This window comes from Chrysoperla carnea, chromosome 3 (genome assembly GCF_905475395.1).
Source record: "Chrysoperla carnea chromosome 3, inChrCarn1.1, whole genome shotgun sequence".
NCBI classification, from domain to species: domain Eukaryota; kingdom Metazoa; phylum Arthropoda; class Insecta; order Neuroptera; family Chrysopidae; genus Chrysoperla; species Chrysoperla carnea.
Window position 1 is genome coordinate 54726757 of NC_058339.1, and position 13514 is coordinate 54740270.

The following is a 13514-nucleotide window of genomic DNA, read 5'->3' on the forward strand; positions in this document are numbered from 1 at the left end:
TGGGGCATTTAGGGCGGCATGACAGAAATATATTGAAAACATTCAACGTAATTAAATTTATTTAATAACTACCAACGTCGAAACCTCATTGAAAATTAGTTTGACTTTAATTTGATTTCTACTTCTAGTTACTGGTAAAAACTGGGCTATAAGCACAAATTTTCGTAGCCTCGGAGTACTTTAAAATGGAAATCCTTTTCTACGTATGAATGTTTCCTGTGTTTCAAAGAATTTTCAATTTGAACCTGTCTAGTTTACGTTTCAGAATGTATGTAATTAAAAAAAATCTAGTACTGTGACCTTTATAATAATGAGTATCGTATTAGTTGTTTCAAATAACTGGAATAAACAAACAGGCACATACAAATTGTTTCGAAAGAAAACGAGTGTTTGTTTACTATGAAGAGTTCTTTATAGAATATGATCCACATAATGACTCCGTGATCAATGATATTGTACGACAGTCAAACCTGGTTAAGTGGAATTCACGGAAACTGATTGCATTTCCACAAGCATCTTTTATTATAAGAATGATTTTTTGAATTTACATGCTCTGAAATGGATATTTACATATAAAAAATTAGGATAGAGATTTCAATACCAAATAGCATAAAAAAATTTTATCACTTCATCAAGTTTGACAATATGTTTGGTAAGAGTGTAAGTTTGTTTGTAGAGTCATGTGGATGTGAGCCATTTTTTTAAAGTCGTTAAATGGAATGAAATTCTATTATAATTACAACAAAAACTATTTTTATACACAGAGACACAGCCTCGCTATACAATATCTTTTTTATAAGAATATATAGGGTGTTTTTTTTAACTTGACATATGCTTGAAACAATAAAAATATTTATTCGAGAAAAATGACGAGTCAAAAGACGCACATTAAATTCAATTTAATTGAATCTTTTTCAGATTCAATTAAAACCTCACTCTCATTCATAACTGGAGATAGAAGAGCACTTTAAAATTGAAAGTTAATATAAAAAGGACAATATTTTTTGAAAACCGAATAGTTAAAACAAAAATTGATTGCAAAAATCTATCTTTTTGTATGTCTCTTTATTCAATTTTTGGAAAAAGTATGTGTGACAGAAAAATTAGGGAAAGGCGAAATTTACGTAAGATATGCGCATATGAATCCCATATTTCTTGTTTGAAAGATTTTTCTCGATAAAACTTATTTTTCGAGTATACGTCAAGTTAAGCACCCTTGTAGACGACTAGATAAAATAAAATCTTTAAAATGGCAAAATATTATTATTATTTTTTTATCCTTTTCAATTATATTGCGTAAGAATTTGATTGAATGCAACTTAGCCACAATATTAAAAACGAACAATAAAAATAAAATACACAAATCAATAAATACAATGAGAAAACTCTATAACAATATTCTTAAATAATTTATTTTCTTTGTTTAACTAATACATAATTTGTGAAACAACAATATGATTTGTGACAATAAATAACTTCTCATTGAATTAATGATGTAACATTCAATCATTTTCTTACGCATGTCATTTATATATAACCAAGATGAAGAATATTTTATAATATGGTTATGAAAAATACAATATGGTTTCAAAATTTACTATAATCTAAAGCTATATGGTATCACTTTATGAGACTATAAACACAAATATTAAATATTAAGATTTAGATGTTCATATCTGAAAACAGAAATTTTATGAATGGTAGATGATCATTTAAATTTTTATGTTTAATATTTGTTGTAGATTACTTTAACAGATATATGATGATGGGTAAGAGGTGGGAAGGCAGGAACATAATATTTTAATTGGATCGATGACTATTTACATCTCCTTGAGATGATATTTCCGTACTTCCAGGACACCAAACTTTGAGAGCATCTCTGAAAAAAAAAATATATAACCAATCCAGGTTTTAAACCAATCAGCTACAAACATGAATTAATTTTTAAAAGACCTTGCAAGACAATATCAATTTTAAGGCTTCTGTGAGGCGTTTCTCTTCGAGTAGAACAACTTTTAAGTGTGTCATTTGTTCCAAAAATTCTTCGTTTAAGAAATTTAGATAAAAAGTAGATAATAAACAATTCAAATGAGTTGCACACAATAATTTTTGCTAATTTGTGATTAGTTCTTTTGAACTATAGTTCTCTCTTTTGAACTATATCCTGCACAAATTGTCCGTTGAGGTGGCAAATTTTAGGATTCATAAATTGATATCTAAACCAAAAAAACGATCCTTTGACACAATACTTTAAGCAACAATTACAGGTTGTTTCAATAATTTTCATCGACACTTATTCGATTTGACTTTTTTTAATTCTAATAATCCGATCGTCCATATTAAAGAATACAAGACTGAAAACGAACTTGATTAATGACGTACGGATTTTTGTATTATCTCAAGTTTCTATGCTAGAGAGATCGACAGACTGATCTACATTAAACAAAAAATTATTGCATACAATAATAATTACCTCATACACTTTTCAGGCAATCTTATAGCTTGTAACCAAAGCCATATTGCCAGAACAATGGACCATGTACGAAGTGGGCCAATTAAAAATGCCATTGTGCCATAGGCTAACCAAAAAAAGTATGCAAATAACATTTGTAGGGATAAAACAATAAGAAATGGTATATGTTGAACAAATTTACGAATTTTTGTATTACTTATTTTGCCCGCATAAATGTGTAATCTAAAAAAAAAATATTGTATTAGTATAAGAGAGTTGACAAAGTCACGAAAGTTGATTTCAGACTTGCTGGATTTTGGATAGTACTTTTCATATTGAAATTTGATACGAATGAAGTACGTCTGGAATTTGAGAACGAAAATGGCTGATTTAAAAAAAATTTTAACACAATTTTAAAAAAAAAGTCATCATTCGTGTCCTTAATTATTGCACTCATATTTGAAAAGTGTTTCAATTAGATTATATAGTGCAAATACATCACTAAAAAACACAAAACTTGTATTCAATTGAAAAGTGTCCAAAAAATTTATTTAAATCATACATTTTCAAATTTCGCGCGTGAATGACGGAAACTCTGGACGCAATAGTCGCCATATTGTTTTATCGTCATGACGTCAGTTGGCTGTGTAAGCAAATGCGCCGATAATTTGTACGATAATTTAAATTTTTTAGTTTATACAGCCATGTGACGAAATAACATGGCAAATACTATTACTATTTCATCGTTTTTAAAAAACTGAACTTTGAACTGAATTTTAAATTTTATTTTGTTATTTTAGGAACCAAAACTAACATTATCCGACTGCTTTTTGTCTAAGTTATCTCTATAATAAATTTTTAGATTTTTTCTCATATACAGTAAAATACACTATTAGACGCTAGATATTCATGACGTTGCTAACTAAAACGGTGTGGTGATAACACCACACCAAAATTCTAATGATTAAAAAAAATAAACTTTTTCAAATTGTTTTAGAATGGATGTAATTTTAAAATAATTCAGTTTTACAATAAAAAAAATTTGGAAAACGGTTGACCCTGCAGGTCATCCCTGTAACTTCCCGCTAAGTATTGACTCAACTTTTCATTGTTTAGCGAAAATGTCGGTCCAAATAGGCCTCAAAATCTAAGTTTGGTCAAGCCCTTTCGAATGGCACCAACCGCGATCAAATCGGACAAGCCGTTCAAAAGTTATGAGAGGTTTACATACATCCACACACACTCATACATACATACAGCTATACAGACACCCTCGCGGAAGTAGTCAGGGAAGCTTCCTGACACCTTAAAACGTCGAGATCTGATGAAAACTCGATTTTGGCAAAACGGGGTGAAAACAATAACTTCCCTATTTTCTTAGCGGGAAGTTAAAAAGAAATAAAATTATAATTTGCCAGGCAGTAAATCTATCGGTTTACAAACGTATATCCCCCATTAGTTAACGTATTCGCAAGACGTTCTTCATCCATATCTAATTTCAAAAAAAAATATCCAAAATTCAGCCATCTTAAAATTAACTCACGAAACCGTTGCCAGCACTCTTATCATTTTATTGGCATGTTAATTAGATAGTGATAATATAATTGAATATTGCTTAATCGTATAAAAAATGAATCTATACTAATATTACAAAATGAAAAATCCAGTTCAAATATAGCTTAGACAAATATTTTCTAAGAAATTATCTGAAATTTATCGAGAAATCCTTCTTTGTATAGAGTTTTGGACGATATCTCAGAAATTATGCATCCAATCATTAAATAGTAAAAATCAGGACTCGGTAAAATGGAAAAATCACAAAAGTTCGTTTAAAATTTAAATAAAATCATTGCCTAAGATCCAGAAAAATATAAAAATCCATTTTATTGTTAGATAGTTTCAAAGTTTTTTCATACTTCTTAGATTTTCCTGACTTCTTAAATTCTTTTCCTGATAGTTCTTGGTTAGTGGCAACTCTACATTATACAATATTCAATCATTTTCTCTCCCACGTTAAAAAATAAGCTACATACTTAATATCACAGATATTTGCCAGCAAAAAAATCATTGGTAAATGAAATGTAAATAATTGTAGAAAACCATAAGCGTATGTAAATGATCCTGGTAAGAATGCACCATTTATAAAAATTCCCCATGCGAATATTACACCTAAATTATCATCAATAATATATCCTACGGACCATGGTCCAACACCAATATACAATGTATATAACATTATCGGATAAAATAATCGATCAACTGTTGATAATATCCATAATTTTCTGATTATTGATACGCCAAATCGAGATCTAGGTATAATGATTTTACCCGCTAAAAGTTATAATATAAATGTTTGTTAATTAATCTAAATTATGAGTATATATATATTAATTGTAAAAATTTAATAATTACCATGAAATTGATAATTAAAATATTTTAAAACACATAATGGAACGACACAAATAACAAGCATTACTCCAAACATACCCTGAAACTGGAATCAAATATAAAATGTAGTCAAAGCATTTGTTTTTAAGTTAAGAAACGGGCAAGTACGCATTTGCAAGGTCTATAGATACAGTATCGGATAGAACAAGAACATTTACAGAGGACTAGAAACTTTGTAAGTTTATATACAGGGGTGAATTTTATTTGTCTTCATATGCGGGGTGTTCCAAAATCATATTTGCAATCATGGATATATCTATAGAAAAGAACTCCGCTTATTGAACAATGTATTCATAGACCTTGAGATTTACGTGGATGGGGAAATAAAATCCGTATAATCTCTGAATAACTAATATGATAATTTTTCCCCTCTCACTAAGTTTTAGAATATTTTACAAAATTTAATACGGGATAATTAAGTAAACCGCAGAAATGGAAAAATTCTAATTCTCTTAAAAATAGTTACTTACAATTTGGCTAACATTTGCCATTAATACAAATCGTGATAAAATCCCAAAACTCAGTCTGGTCCCATCCAATGAAAAAGGTTGAACGATTAAATTTTCACGGCCAAATTCATCTTTGGCAAATACCTGCAAAAAATATTTAAATCTTTATTACCCAAGTAGAGAAGTCAATAGCGATTTACGAACCGATATTTTGTTTAAACCAATTTCATAATTATGCGGATTCCATGGTGCGACGTATAAAGGCCCTTTTGAATTAGTACACTCTGTCCAATCTTCACTATTGATTTTAAATTTAACTTGAGTAATTTTTGCAGATGAAAATACAAGTATTCTATAACAGTTCAAGTTGCCAAGAGTTTTTATATGAAGCGTATTTAGATCGAAGGAAATTGTTATATATTATACCTGACATGAGTCGATTCGAGAATAACATTCGAGTCCTCACGCAATGGTATTGCATATAATGCATGCTTGGGATTTGTTATTAAAATCACTGGCCACTCTCGATGTTTAACATCAATAAAAGATAATAAACCATGATCCATTGCTACCAAACGAAATCTGAAAAGAAAAATCTTAATATTTAAAACATAAAGTCATGTTTACAGGTGAGTAAAAACTACAGAAGATATCGAGATATGATATTTGAAGTTGTTTAGCAAAGCAGGTACATAAAAGTTAGTTTAAAATTAAAAAAAATAAAATATTTACACCCTGTTATCTTTCCAATCACCCAATTCCAATTCAAGAAATCCATCACGCTGTAACGTATACATATTTGGTACAATCCCACCTAATTGATGATAATGTCCGCATAAATACACAAATCCTTTTGTATATCGACCAAGAAGCGACCGGATTCCACCTTTTGTACGTGCCATAATACATGATGTTGGATAGTGTCCAAACCTACATACAAATACACATCTAACCATTACCAAAATGGGAAATTAATCTCAATTATAAAAAATAAAGAGTGTATACAATGCTACAAATGAGATTCTAGGTAGAATAGAAAAGTCGCTTGGGGCATTGTATACTATCTCTTAAATAAAATGAACAAACCAAATTGTATAATTGACACCTTCATATTGTGCTTGATCTATTAAATTAATAACATTATTTAATTCACGCTCTTTTAAAATACCCACAAAGTTAAATGGCCTTCGGGGTCCAGGTTCGATACAAGCATCAATACCAATAAACGAATATTTATCTTTTGCATAATTTAAATTATATTTATAAGAGCGTGGATATTTTTGGCCTTGAATTGAATAATTTACATAATAGTTTTGTTTCGATTCCAATCCAAAAACATTGAAATTATCTGAAATAAAAAATTTGTTAATGTAGAAGAGATTTTTTGCATCAGAATTTGTTTAAAAAATACAAAAATCGAATTTATTCAACGATTAGATTAACAATTTTCAAGATAATCGCTCGGAATCGCGTGACAAATCCGAAACTAATTAACCAATTGTCAAATGATTCCAATTTTTTTTTTTTTTAGGTCAAAATTACAGTATGAACTTATTTTTAATCGAATTTGGACGTAATGAATTTTTCTCGATTTTCTTTTTCTTTAAAATAATTGTAAAATTCGGCCATTAACAACAGCTATAGGGCCATTAACAATGGTACATTTAATTCACAATGCAAAAAACAAACAAAAGATTTGCCTCAGAATTTGATAAAATTCAGTTTATATAATAGACATCCTGGTGGAAAAAATATTTGGCGAAGGAATAAGCCTTAGAGACTATAAAAGTCTTAAGAATTCTAATATTTTTGAATTTCTCAACGTTTTGGGACTGTCTAGTTCAGATTTATCCGTTCTTATTAAGTCTGAATTAATAATAAGAGTATAAGAATAAAGTATTTTTTCTTCAAATATTTTTTCCACCAGGGTATATAAGGCCTATAGTTTATATTGTAAATATGTCTCAAAAAATACAAAAATCGGGTTCATTTGTCGATTAAATTAGTAATTTCCTAGATATAATCTGTATTTTTAGATGTTACAATATTTTCACAACTTCCCTCGTCAGATAAGTTCCCTATTATACAAAATTGGTTTTTGCAATTCGCCCCATAAGAAGTGATTAAATACCGCTTAAAATCAACAAATTTTCAGACTTCAATATATCAAAAACGGAAACTCAGTTTATCTACACTGATAATGATAATTTTTAAAGTAGCATTAATAAATTTAAGTAGTTCATAATTATTGCAAATAATTTAAAGTAAATTAAAATATTAGTTATCAAGTTTTTGACAATAAATCGATAGATAGTTAATCCTAATACTTCAAAAAATAATAAATACCATGATTTCCTCGTATATCTAACCAAACAGTAGACTTATTATTAAAACAATTATGTACAGCATTTCGATAAGCAATCCATTCACTTTCATATTGACGAGATCCAATATTGTTACTTTCTTTGGCATCAGTTAAGTCTCCCGAAGCGATAACTATCGGTGGATTAAATACAGGAACGGTATGTTCACAAAAATCTTTTAAATCACTTATCCTGGTTATATCATGAAATATGCTTACATGCAAATCTGATATCTAAAAAAGGTTTTATTTCAGTTATTAAGGAGTAAATTATGGTATTTTTAAGTAACAATTACTTGTAAAAACCACATTAAATGATCATCTGTGTGAGACATTTTTAAGTTGGATCTAATATTTGCATTTTTATTGTTATCATTTGTATAATTTATATCAACATTAATAATATTTGCAAAATTTGCAACGAAAATTGAAAACATCAGTACAAAAATTAATAAAATTATTGTAATATTTGTAATACGCATTTTGTGATTAATTTGTGTTTATGCCATTATTGTACTTAAAATTTAGTTTTATTTTAATATTTATTATGTATCATCATACTTTAATAATTTAGTACTTAATTAAAAAATACTTAACAAAAATTTTTTTATCATACGTTCCATTTCGTTGACAGATGTCAAAATTTTTCAGAGATTATCAACTGTAATAATCAAAATATCAATTTTATGGTAAGTTCATTTTTATGGATTACAGGTTTCTGTTTCTAAATTTTCTTTGGTGCTCCGAGATGGCGTTATATGTGTTAATATATTTAATACAGCATGTAACAAAGTTTTCAAGCGCATTTATTTAATATAAAATATACATATCATGTCGATGGCAGATCTATAATTCCAGCCCAAAAAAACTCAAACTGAACTAACTCTGCCCGCATTAACTCAATCCAATGCAATGGGTTGAATTGCATTTAAAAAATGATTCTTTTTTATTTCGGACAGATGTCAATCAAGTAAAAATATATCACATATCTTCTATCTTTGTTAGAAAGCGCTGTTTGATAAAGGAAAAATACATTAGATTTTCTTAAGTTGACTAGTTTTTTGACAATTGTCCGAAACAAAAGCATATTGGTGAAAAGCCTATTGGTAAGTTATTGTGGTAGAAATTACAATGTTGTCATATTTTAAAAACTGTATATACATATTATCGTTAAAACCTCTTTTGTGTTGTCATAAAAAAAAAAAAAAACTAAAATTCGATAGATTTATAAAATTATAAGAATTAACACCATCTAAACGTGAAACAGAGGACTAGGAAATATTCTCTTTCTGATGGTAATGCAGAAATCTAGGATCGTATTATTTCAGTAATATGTTGTTTGTGTTGCATAAACAAATTACATTATGGACTAAAATACCAAGTTTCGGACGAAAATACCAAAGAATTTGCTTGTAATAATAATAATAATCATCATAACCATGACAATAATAATAATCATAACAAAATTTAAATTAGAAATTTCCAATTGGTTCCAATTCATGATACGGATCGAATTGGAAATTGCATATTGGGTTCTGTTGGATTTAATTGGAATTTCGTTGGAATGAATTGGAAATTTTGAATTGGAATTTGTTGATTTTTTTATCAGGGATGCCGTATTATATATGTACTCTCGTATATGTACTCTCGTCGTCTTTTACTGTAAAATTGAACCAAAAAAAAAAACATAAAATTCAAGTCCCTTTTAGTTTTAGATTGTTTTGAAACTCACTTTACGCGCATTACGGGCATTACAAGAACTTGAAATAATGTAAAATTTTGTTCATTTTTTTAATTATTTGGTCATTTGTAGCCTTTGCTTATTTATTTTCTCTGTTTGTGAGTATTCTGGAAGCCAATTAATACATTATTAATACACAACGATTAGAGCTTACTTTTATAATAATAAGCAAAATTTTAAGGAAAAAATTTTATTTATTTTATCATCAGACCAATTTTTCGCAAAGTAGAATATTTACGGTGAAAATTTACGTTCAAAGTTCCAAATTATAAAATGTGAATTTTTCTCGAAATTTGGATTTTTTATTCAAGTACTTATATTAAATTTTTACAATTTCTATAAAATATTAAAATTAGTGAGAAAGTGAGCTACAGACGATAAATTATAATAAATTTTATTCTTTGTAGCTTTGCTAAATTATAAAAACTTTCAGAAAATCTTAAAACTATAAAAATAATTAACGAGGATCTAACTTGTTAATTCATTACCGTTGCGTCAAATTGAAAAATGGGTTAAAAACCTCGATAGTATGAGTTAAAAATCTTCCAAGACTAACAATAATATTTAGAGTTAGGTTCAGAGTAGGTTTTGTTTTGCACACTTTCAAATGTTACTCTGTTCGGTTTGAACTGTTTACAGATTTAAGAAACAAAGTTTATTTGAAGTTTAAAAAAAATGTAAATTGAAAATGTGCAATTATAAAATATGAGACTTTTTGAAATTACAAAATAATACCTAAATAAAAACTATTTTCTGTCTAATTTTGAAATTATAAATTTATGCATGCAATATATTCTAAATGTAATCAGGGACGCCTTGATAAATTATTTCAACTATTATTTTTCTGAATGTTGTTTATGAGTTTTAATTAATTTTCACAAAATTAAAATCAGTCATATTTTCAATGTAAATAAGATGAGGAAGGCTGTGAACATATTATTACTGTACAGTTTGTTTTCGGATATGGATTGAAAAACAAGCATAAGTCATATTAAAGAAGTTCAATTAATTTGTTTTTGAGAAATTTCACCAAAATTCTGGAAAAAATGGCCAAATTTTTTACAAGTGCAAAAATTTTTGTTCGGAATATTGTTCATTTTTTGTTAGACGAGTTATGCACTTCACGTATGTTTCGAATTCCATTTAGACCAAAAGAAATGGAAATAATAACTATACAAGAAGAGAAGAAATTATGGACTTTTCCGAAAACATCTGTCAGATTAATGTCATCTTGTCAACATTTTTGTTTGCAAAGTAGACAATATTTGTTTACAAAACCATTAGGATTGACAGCTGTACGTTCATGTAGAAATTTAATATTTCGAAGATATTGTTATCAAAATGTAAATTTGCCAGTGCCAAATGTAAAAGAGAAAGAAAAAGTTAAAGGTAACAATGAAAAAGTTACAAAACATAATGAACATTCGAAAGGGAACGATTTTCACGAAATCAAAGAAAATAAATCAAATATACGAAATATAATGAATACAACTTCATTAAATGTTGAAGATTTAAGCCATGATGATATTTTGGAGAACAATTTATTTAATTCTACTCAAGATGTAGAAATCGTAGGATCTGATGATGTTGCAAATTTAAATAGCGATCATGTTAATCGTTTGCCATTAAATTTACAGAACTTAATTAACGAAGTTGAAATTGAAACTCAAGTCTTTTCCGAGTTACTAAATGACACTCATGCCAGAAAAAATGAAAAAATACCAAAAACAGTGGAAGTCGCACCCTTAAAACCATTTAAGGCAAAAAATCAAATACCTGATTTAAGTAATATTTCCAAAAATAACTCACATTTAATTGATGTTTCCAACAACACAAAGTCATCGTTGAATGCGAAAAATAAAGTAACAAAATTAGATGATTTAAAAAAGCTTGTCCAGAGTCAGACAGATCAACCACCAGATGTACCGAAAAATGTCACTTACAACAAAACCTTATTGGATCCACCAAATAAAGGTCCATTACCAATACTCTCAATCAAAGAAATACAAAACTTGGCCAAGAAAATGTGTGCTAAGCATGTTATAAAAACTGATCCTAAAATATTTCAAAAACCAGTTAGCATTGCAAAGCCCAAAATACCGGAATCAATTGAGACTAAAAGTAAAATATCAATAAATAAACCACATACAGTCGATGCCTTTTCTCAAATACCTTCGGTTCAACTACCAAAAGTTGATTTAGAACATAATCCAGTTTTGGTTGAACGTAAAAATCGAATGGAAATGATAAAAAGAACATTACAGAAAGTCAAAACAATTGAAATGGATTCGATAGACGAAATAAAAACAATGTCAAATGCAATGTTAAAAGATCCAAAAGCTCCAACATTATTAACACTTGCAAGTCGAAATCGATATAATATCGGAGAAGGTGTAGCGCCGCCATTTAAAATACCATTTCGTATAACAAAAGATGCGAACCGAAATATGGGTGCGCGAAATATTATAAAAGAACAACCGAAGAAAAATGTTGATGAAAGCGATGTTAAAATTATCCAACAAGGAGTATTAAGTTCGGAAGATATCCGTAAAAAATTTAATCCATTATCATCACATTTACAACGACCAGGAACGGTTCCACTATACTCATCAAACTTAAAAAGACAAGTTTCATCTCAAATCAGTAAAATGTCCTCTGAGGAAGTACACCATAAATCACGTTTACCATTACCGAAAACAATTATACAGCAAACAATCAATTCAAAAAAACCTTCACCATCTATCAAATCAGAATTATTGTCCCAAACTCCATCCAAAGTAAGTATAAAGGAAAAGAGCTCCATACCAGTACGATCTAGCACCACAAAAAAATCAAAAGTAGAATTAAAACCGAAAGCTGCATACGATAACATGACACGTAATATGAATACACCAGCACGAAACAGTTGGTCATATTTATTATCACATGCAAATAAAAAACAAATTTTACAATTAAAACAACCCAAACGTTTTTGTTCATCAACATCCGGTTACGATTCTGATTTTAGTAACGATACAGAATCAGGTGGAGCATTTGATCAAGATGACATGAATCAATGTAAAGAAGATGATTATAACATGATTGAAGTTAAAGTAAAAAAAAATTTACCATACTTGCAATCACATCGACCCGATTCATCAATTAATTTAACCGGTTTAGTTGATCGTTCTATAGCCCAAGAATTACGTATGCAAGAAATCGAGGATCGAAAAGAACTAAATCACGATGATGTACATGCAACAATGAATCATCATAATGGAAAACACGTAAACGAAGTGGTTATTACGACCGGTACATCAAATGCACAAAACGCTGATGATCCAGAATTTGATAGTATCCATGGGATTTATTGTAACCAAGTATTATGTCCAACTTCATCCGATATGTTGACAAGATACATGAATTTTAGTTCACAAACTGAATCGGAGGATTTAAAAACGAAAATTAAATGTATGACGTCTGAAAACAAAGAATTAGTACACAACTCTAATAATAACGACAATAAAAGTTAAGGCCAACAAAAAAAATCGTTAAGGATTTTAAAAAACTAAACAAAATTTGAAACTTGTGTACGACTTAATATTGATGATTGATAAATCAATAAGAAAATAATATACTTAGTGTGTGTCTCATGATTGTTGTCTTTTTTTCATTTAATCGATTTTTTTTCGTTGTGTGAGAATGTTAATCACAAATCGATTTTTCCATACTATTGTTTGGAAGAATTTTTTTCGTCAAATTATTTAGTGACGTTTTTTTTGTTATTTTTTTATATTGATTTTCATGATTAATGTAAGCCTAGCACTTATGTAAATATGATGTGTAAAGATAAAAAACTGGATAAAAATTGTTTTTTTTTTTTTTAATTTCTTTTTCTAGGGCAATGTTTCTCAAAACACTCGAACACTGGAACTGAATTTTTATAGTACATACGTGTATCGAGTCGCATATAAGTACTTAGGGAGACTAGCCGATTCTTGCTAGTTTGCTCTAGCTAGATCTGCTCTAGCTAGATCTGTAGAGATCTCTTGCTGGGGATATTATGAGGTATAGCTGGAGCAT

At 28.7% G+C, this 13514-nt stretch overlaps 1 protein-coding gene across 1 annotated transcript; it reads right to left on the reverse strand.

The window, feature by feature from the left end:
* Positions 1-1705: 1705 nt before the first annotated feature.
* On the reverse strand, positions 1706-8193 carry LOC123295305 (transmembrane protein 62-like). The gene is made up of 11 exons (XM_044876599.1): positions 8008-8193; positions 7696-7945; positions 6436-6697; positions 6082-6279; positions 5776-5931; positions 5554-5701; positions 5371-5493; positions 4865-4946; positions 4486-4783; positions 2474-2695; positions 1706-1879 (listed from the first exon to the last, which is right to left on the reverse strand). The coding sequence occupies exons 1-11, from the start codon at positions 8191-8193 to the stop codon at positions 1801-1803; spliced, it is 2004 nt and encodes a 667-aa protein (XP_044732534.1). The 3' UTR covers positions 1706-1800.
* Between the last annotated feature and the right edge of the window lie 5321 nt (positions 8194-13514).

Bases quoted from the DNA above. Each gene is read 5' to 3' on its own strand.
- LOC123295305 (XM_044876599.1), bottom strand. From the start codon at position 8,193: ATGCGTATTACAAATATTACAATAATTTTATTAATTTTTGTACTGATG. The intron at 5,932-6,081 runs GTAAATATTTTA...TTTTCTTTTCAG, and splicing joins GATTGGAAAGATAACAGGGT to ATTTCGTTTGGTAGCAATGG. The intron at 5,702-5,775 runs GTATAATATATA...GAACTGTTATAG, and splicing joins CTCGAATCGACTCATGTCAG to AATACTTGTATTTTCATCTG.